Below are 8,673 nucleotides of genomic sequence, written 5' to 3'. Positions count from 1 at the left end.
CAGTATGGCTGCCTGGTTATCGTCCTTTGCCACATCATTTCTCTTGATCGCCATGGATTAGAATTCACTCGGCATTAACTAACTTGAATGAAATGCGAGCAATGGTATTAGTTTTGTTTATATCTTTGTTGTGTGTTTTGTGTAGAATCACGGAAACAACACCAACATTGCCCAAGTTTGCTTTGGCCCTCAAACCCGATGAGTATCAGCTCCCTCTTGTGGATGACTCTTGGAGTAACCAAGCAATAACGACCTCTGACAAGTCGAAGGAGTAATAATTCTCCCACAAGCAACGGCATGTCATGATGGCTGGTGGTGTCGCTCGCGTTCCTGCAAAGCGAATGGCGTAAGGCTCGGGCCGTGGTAGTGTTGTGTTGTGTTTGTGCAATAAATTGTTGTGTGACTAATTAAGGCAAGGCTCACATTGCCATTGCCGATTTGTTTGTTATGAAATGTGATTTTTTTTTTATTTAATGACGTAAGAATTCGCAATAGCTATCAAAAAATGCACGTCGGTTAAACTCTATGCCGAACTTAATACCCTGCAAATTAAGCTCGACAAAATAAAATATTCATTTTGGTGAAGGTGAAGAGGAAGGGGAAAGTCTTTCACTCAATATAATTATTTGATATAATATTAATGAAAAATAAATAGAGAATTGTAAATACACTATTTTTTCAATCGTATAAATATTCTATTTAAATAAAAAAAATTAAATTAATATTTCAATAATGATCTTATTTTATCTCTAAATATATATTTTATTTTTATTTTAAATACAAAACCATTAAACCGAATCCTACTACAATTCTACTAATCTCCCTCTCTCTCTCTCTCTCTCTATATATATATATATTGTTTAAATTTTGTTTATTTAAATCTACAAATCGACACATTCAATTAGAAATGATTGACAATGGCATCAAGTGACTCCCAATTTGTTCTCATCGACGGAATTCCCAATCACATTGCCGAGATCATATTACAGAAACTATGGACAGTCGATCGAATTCGCGTGAGAACTGTTTCAAAGGCATGGAATGCTACTCTGCGCCAATTACCGCCGTCGGAGCCGCCATGGAAGATCCTGTCGAACAGCTTCGATCAAGAAACCAATTCCAAGAAAATTAACCTTTTAAGCCCAAGCAAGAAACAATACACTTTCAAGTACCCCAACAATGGGCAATGCTGCTGCGGATCTTCCCGGGGATGGCTGTTCATCGGCGGCGGCGGCGATATGGTCGCGGAAATTGGGAAGATTCTGCTATGGAATCCGCTGTCCGGAGAGATTAGGAATCTTCCTCCCCTGTCATCATTGCAATTTTTCAAGAACGCTGTCAATGCCTGCTTAGGGTTAGGGCTCAACTTCTTATCTTGTTACGTTACGAGAGTTCATGTCTTCTCCACCAATTCCGGCGAGCTCGCGGCGGCGATGATTTTCGGTTTTCAGGACTCAGGTGCCCAACGGAGGTTGATCATCTGCACGCCAGACGATCCGCAGTGGACGGCCGTGGATATGAAGATCGGCAATGAGAACCCGATGGATGTCCTGTTTCATAGAGGCAAGCTGATATTCTTCTGTAATGATCTGCGGAATTCAACTTCTGTTTCCAATGGAGTTATCGGATATGGCCGCCGCACTGTTAGCCTAATCAACGGCGGCGAGGTGGACATGGAGATTGTAACCATGGTGTACTCAGGAGCACGTGAGGGCGAAATTCCACCCCCTCCTCCGCCTGGCTTCTCTCTGCACAGAGGAGTTTTTAGAGAGGATTTTTTGGTGGCGGCGGCGTCCGGCGAGATGCTGCTGGTGAGCGCTACGGTGGATCGACAAGCAGATATAAATGATCAATCACTGTCGTACAAGTTGACGAAAATCGGAGGTGTTGAGGTGCACCAGATTAATCTTTGCCGCGGCAGCTTGCCGGCGAAGCTTAGGAGCATCGGGCGGCAGGCGGTGTTCGTTGGCGGAGGTTGCGATGCGGTATCGACGTCAGTGAATGGTATTGATAACGGTGAAGCTTTGAATGATTTCATATATTTCACGGAGAACGGTATGTTGGTGATTTCGACCGGCGCCCGCGGCAATGGCATCATCCAGCGTATCTACACGGTTCAGCAAAGAGGCAAATTCAATGTACAAAACGGCGTCGTTTACACAGATTTCATATCGTACTTTCGGACTAAGTCCAAACTTCTTGGGTGGTTTGTGCCCAAAATATAGAAACTAATACGAAAAAAAAAGTTGTAATCTCTCATTTTAGGGTAATTCTAGTAAAAAATCGATTTTGTATTTGAATAAATTTTTTTAAAAAAATAGATATATATATATATATTTTTCTAATTATTTGAATATTATAAAATTAAAAACTTTTAATTGTTAAAATTACTTTAAAATAAAATATGCTATCAAATGTAATTTACTATATATTATTAGAAGATTTAAAATTCTACTAAAAAATAGATTTTTTTTATTCTCGTACATCCTACCTACTGTATGTAATAAACGGATAATGATATATTATAATACTTAACGTATAACTCGTGTTATGTAAGAGTAGTTAAAGTGATATTTGCTTTGATTTTGTATTTTAAATAATATTTGTTTATCAGTTTTCTAATAATAAAGCTTGATATGAAAATAGCTCAAATTTAATATTGTTTTTTTTAGTATTGTAACTAACATTTTTATTATTTTAGCGTCATAATTGGAGCGGAGATATGTCGGTCAATTTAGGCGCCACGTGGCATATACGTATCTGTCTGTCGTGTGGATATAAAAATTATAAAAAAATAAAAATAGAATTAAAAATAATTAAAATAAAAACAAAAAATTATCATGGCAGTGGACTATAGTTAAAAAAAATAAAACAATATACTAAATAAAAAAATAAATTATAAATACTCTAACTACACAAAATAAAGAATATTAAGTAAGTTAATCAAAGTTTCATAAAATATACTATATCCTACTATAAACTCAAATATAATAGAGATGAAAAATAATATTCATAATCACTCTTAAATTAAAAATTAAAATAAATTTGAAAAAAAAATTGTACCTGAAAAGAAATTATTAATATTTTGTGTGTTGACTATCTCAAGTTGGAATATTGTGAGGGGACTTCCTCTTAGTTATATGGAAGGACTGTTCCACTTACAACCACGATGGAGTTTCAGTTGGACTTCCGGATCCCCTTTTTAATATGATATTAAGTCATGGTGTTCGTTTTGACATTGATCTTTTACAAATTCCTCTAATACTCTTTCAAATAAAAAGACTTAAATTCTAAATATAATCTATTAAATTATAGAAAAACATTACCACTAGAAAAATATATATATTTTAATACTATATTCAAAACCAAATTAATTTTAAAAATTATATTAAATAAGAACGAAGAAAATGACCAATACAAAATAAAAATAATACAATATATAATTAAAAAAATATATACACAATGCAGCAACAGGCTGTCTAAAGGTAATAGCAACAACCTGCATTATGTGATCCGCAATAACAATAGGTTATAAGTCATCCAAGTCATGTAGTTGTTGTCCAACGGACACACTGAAATCCTGCGTAAGTTATACAACCATACGTTGTGGACAAGGCAAAACGATGGGTTGTCTCATGTTGGCATCAATAGGATGCCATTTTTTGTGCCCAATGTCAGGCTGGTTGGAAGTCGCAAGAATAGAGATCAGCAAAGTGGTGCGGGTTGGCTAAGATCGGGGAACAGAAGAAGCCGAAGTATGGGATTCGTTGTAATTGACCTCTTCATTCTCCTCTCCGTCTACAACAATCTAAACATCATTGTTTGTGTTTATGTCAACCCCATCATGCATAGCCTCGATCTTGGCAGCCCCTTTAAGCACGATCTGGGCACCCTCGATTTGGTTACCGATTTCAAAATTTTCATCATCCATCTAGATTTTCTCAAAAATCTAACTATTTATCCAAAAATTTTCATCTAAAAACATCAAATTAAATATCTATTTTTCATTTATATATTATACTCCCTCCGTCCAAAACACCCTGCAACATTTCCTTTTTGATACGTTCCAAATACCCTGCAACATTTATAAAATATGAAATAATTAATTATATTTAATCTCTACCCACGCTTTATCCTTTCATATCATCCAAATAAAAAAATAAAATATATATTTTTCTCTCCATCAATCACCTAATTTCTAAATTATCTTACTTAATACTACCCACCTAAAAACTGGTACCAAAAGTAAATGTTGCACCTTGTTTGGGACGGAGGGAATACTAAATATCAATTTTACATTTAAAACATTACGTCAACACTTATTTATACAAATATTTCAATTCAAAATTTTTACTATTCAAATCCCAACTTAAAATCCAAACCCCCAAAAATTTTGAATTTCAAAATTTGAGCTTACAGTTGCACATGAATTCCTTAAAGCGAATTTAGGCCCATCTTACTTCAAAAAAATATCAAATTATTTGAAATTATAAATTATACAACAAATCGAACTTAACAAATTTTAGAATTTTTTTTTTTTTTTTTTTTTTTTTGGAAAGAAAGGCTAGGGGAACTAACTACAAAATTGGGGTGCATAAAAAAAATAAAAAATAAAAAATAAAGGGAGTAGGTTAGTAGGACTTTTTGGTATGTATTGTAAATGACATGAGAAAAAAGAGAATCACACCACCAAAACCACAGTTCATCCCAAATAGGATTTTAAGGTGAGATAATCCTAAATAGATTTATAATCCTCTTACATTCTACTGTATATAAAGATTTAAAACTAATTACTAAAAGATTATATTTTAAAACTAATTACTAAAAGATTTAAAATTATGTTAAAACAAAATAGATTATAATCCTTAATAAGCTGCAACTTAGTAGATATAAAACTTTTTTTTTTCGATGATGTAAAAAATCTAATATTGTCGAATTTTTTAGGAATTTTTTAATCCGAAATCATCTGTTACAGTAAGTGTCTCCGCTGCATTACTTTTTTCTTTTATTCTCTCGTATCCACATCGTAAACATTCAAATTACTTTGAGATAGATTATAATATATCATTCTCTTTATATATATAGTAATATTAGTTCCATAAAATTGACTCAAAGCACACAAAAAATTTCATATCTACTATGGTGTGTTTGTTCGAGGGTTTGAATTTTGGATTGAGATTAGAATACTAATAAATTTGAATTTGAATAATTGGATGATGTGATATAAATAAGAATTGATGTGATATTTTGAATGTAAAATTGATTTTTAATATAATATAAAAAATGAAAAATAAATGTTTGATTTAATATTTTTGGAGGAAAAATTTTTTGGGAATAGCAAAAATCCCACAAAATCCCTCAAACAAACACACTTTAATTCGTGTTTTTTTTTTTATCTATTTAATATAAATTACATTTTCCTTTAATTTATATATAAAATTTTACTTCTAATTTTTAAAAGTGTAATTTTATTTATCAGTCAATATAATTATCAATAAAAATATATTAGTATTTTATTGTAAAATATTGGATCAGAGCATTTTACTAACAAACCGAATAAATTATGAAAACTGAAAATTTTTATTATATCTATAATCAAAATAAGGACCTACATACACGCATCGTGAAACTCGATAAACTCTAAACAAAATAATTCTAATATATGGATAAAATCAAATCGTAATTAAAACCTATCAAATTTAAAATAAATCAATCAAAATTAATCTAAACGAATAGTAAACTCAATCTAAATCTAAAATATCTCAACAAATTCGTATTTCTATCGTATTCGAAACTTACATATTTAAACAAATTATCTTCAATTTCAATCACAAAGTTTCGACAATGGAGTCGACTTCTTGCTCGCAAATCATTCTCAATGAAATTCCCAACCACATTGCCGAGATCATATTAGGGAAATTGTGGACAGTCGATCGAGTTCGCCTGAGAACCGTTTCGAAGGCATGGAATGCTGCTCTGCGCCAATTAGGCGGCGCACGGCCGGCGTCGGAGCTGCCATGGAAGATCCTCTCGAAAAGCTTCGAACAAGGAGTCAATCCTAAGCAAATTAAACTTTTATGCCCAAGCAACAAAAGGGAATACACTTTCAAGTATCCCAACAGTGGCCAATGCTGCTGCGGATCTTCCGGGGGATGGCTGTTCATCGGCGGCGGCGGCAATAGCGTCGCGCAAATTGGGAAGATTCTGCTATGGAATCCGTTCTCCGGGGAGGTTAAGAATCTCCCTTCTCTATCGTCATTGCAATTTTTCGAAAACTTTGTCAATGACGGATTTAGGTTAGGGTTCAATTTCTTATCTTTTTCCGTTAGGAGAGTTCACGTATTCTCCACCAATTCCGGCGAGCTCGCGGCGGCCATGATTGTCGGTTGTCTGGTCGCACCTGGCTACCGGCGGCTGATCATCTGCACGCCGGACGATCCGCAGTGGACGGTCGTGGATATGAACATCATCAATGACGCATACATGGCGGACATGCTGTTTCATGGAGGCAAGCTGATTGTCTACTGTAATAAGTTGGATTTAACCGACTTCGACGCTGCCGGCAACAGAGTTATCGGAAATGGCTGCCGCACTGTTAGCCTAATAAACGGCGGCGAGGTGGAGATGGAGATCGTGACCATGGTGCACGGAGGAGCACGTGCTTGGCGATTTCAACACCCTCCTCCGCCTGGCTTATCTCTGCACAGAGGAGTTTTTAGAGATGATTTTTTGGTGGCGCTGCCGGTGTCCGGCGAGATACTGGTGGTGAGCGCTACGATGGATATGCACACAAGTATCAGTCGTCAATTTCCGTCGTACTTGTGGTCGGAAATTGGAGGCTTTGAAGTGCACCGGGTTAATGTAGGCGGCGGCGGCACCTCGTCGGAGAAGCTTACGAGCATTGGGCAGCAGGCGGTGTTCGTTGGCAGAGGTTGCGATGCGGTATTGACGGCGGTGAAGGATATTGACAACGGTGAATTTTCAAATGGCTTAATATATTTCACTGCGAACGGTTATTTGAATATTTGGTTGGACGCGGACCGCGTCCTTAACGATAGCTACATAATTCACCAAAGAGGCAGACTCAACTTACGGGACAATGCATTACTTCTAGATGCCACGTCTTATGACGGGACTAATTCAATGGTTCTTGGATGGTTTATGCCCAAAATATAGAAACTAATAAAGAAAAGAAACTTTGTAGTTTCTTTTTTAGAGCAATCCGACTAAGAAGTTTGATTTTGTATTTGAATACTTTCAGAAAAATAGTTTTTTTTTTTTTTAATTGTTTGAATATGATAAAATTTAAAACTTCTTTTTTTTTTTTTTTTTTGTTAAAATTACTAGGAGTGTGTTTGTTTGAGGGTTTGAATTTTGAATTGGAACTTAAATAGTAAAAATTTTAAATTTGAATAGTTGTATGATGTGATATAAATGGATGTTGATATGATGTTTTGAACGTAAAATTGATTTTTAGTATAATATAAAAAATTAAAAATAAGGAAAAAAATAAAATGAATAGTATATTTAAAATTCAATCCTTCAAACAAACACACCCTAAAAAGAATATGCTAACAAATGTAACTTACTACTATTAATATTTTTAATTTCTTTTAAAATTATATAAATTATATTTAAAAAAATTAAATTATATTGAAAATATATTTATTAAATTCTACAAATCAATTATATTTGAAATTATTCATAATAAACCAATATATATATTAATTTAAAATAATATCAAAAGTTCGCAGTATAATATAAACGTATAGCATAAATATATTATTATTACAATATAACTTAGATATTGTTGAAGGTAGTCGAAATAATCATAAATAAATACGCACAAACTATATTAAATTAAAAATCTTATAGTTATTAATTTTATAATATTTTATTATATTTTAATTTAATATATCAATATTTCTTTGAATTAAATATATAATTAAAATTAAGATCAAATTACGATTTTCTTTGAAAAAAAAAAGTTGAAATTATGAATTGCAAGAAAAAAAAAATTAAAAAGTAAATATAAACCAATGGTTCTAGTTTTATGAAATAAAATATAAATATATAATTTACTTTCACCACAATGAGAATGTAATGTATGCGTTTAATTGAAATATGAATAAAGATGCAGAGGGTGTTTGGTAAATAGTTTTTAAACAGCTTTTAGCTGTTTGACCGGTCAAAAAATTAATTTAAGTGTTTGGTAAATTAGTTTTTTGGAATAACTTTTTTGACCCAAAAAGCTAATTTAACTTAGCAGCGTTTTGAAATAGTTTTTTTCTGTAAAAAATTTTTTATTCCTTATATACCCTTAAAAATTTATTATGCATTTTACACAAATAAATATTTTTTGATTATTTATTAATTATATTAGCATATTTTATTATATTATAATTTTACTTTTATAAATTTAAAATAATTAATTTTTATATATAAATTATTTTAATTGTAAAATATATAAATTTATTAAAATCAACATAAAATAGAAAATATAAATATTAATAATTTATTTTTATATTAAAATTACATTATATAAATTTTATGCTAAAAATAAATTAAATAAATTAAATTTATTGAAAATTATAAATATAATGAACTAATCGATAACTAACATAATATATATACACAAAAAAATTATTATTTTATACTAATCGATAACTAACA

The 8,673-nt window shown here is 32.1% G+C and overlaps 1 protein-coding gene across 1 annotated transcript; it reads left to right on the top strand.

The window, feature by feature from the left end:
- Positions 1-917: 917 nt before the first annotated feature.
- Positions 918-2,225, top strand: LOC127241699 (uncharacterized). Its single transcript, XM_051260874.1, has one exon. It carries the CDS (start codon positions 918-920, stop codon positions 2,223-2,225), a length of 1,308 nt encoding a protein of 435 aa, XP_051116831.1.
- Positions 2,226-8,673: the final 6,448 nt, after the last annotated feature.

The sequence above is a fragment of the Andrographis paniculata genome, unplaced genomic scaffold (genome assembly GCF_009805555.1).
Source record: "Andrographis paniculata isolate CXL003 unplaced genomic scaffold, ASM980555v1 Contig83END, whole genome shotgun sequence".
Lineage (NCBI taxonomy): Eukaryota > Viridiplantae > Streptophyta > Magnoliopsida > Lamiales > Acanthaceae > Andrographis > Andrographis paniculata.
Note: the sequence above shows the minus strand (reverse complement) of the source record. Positions and strands in the feature narration are given on the sequence as shown.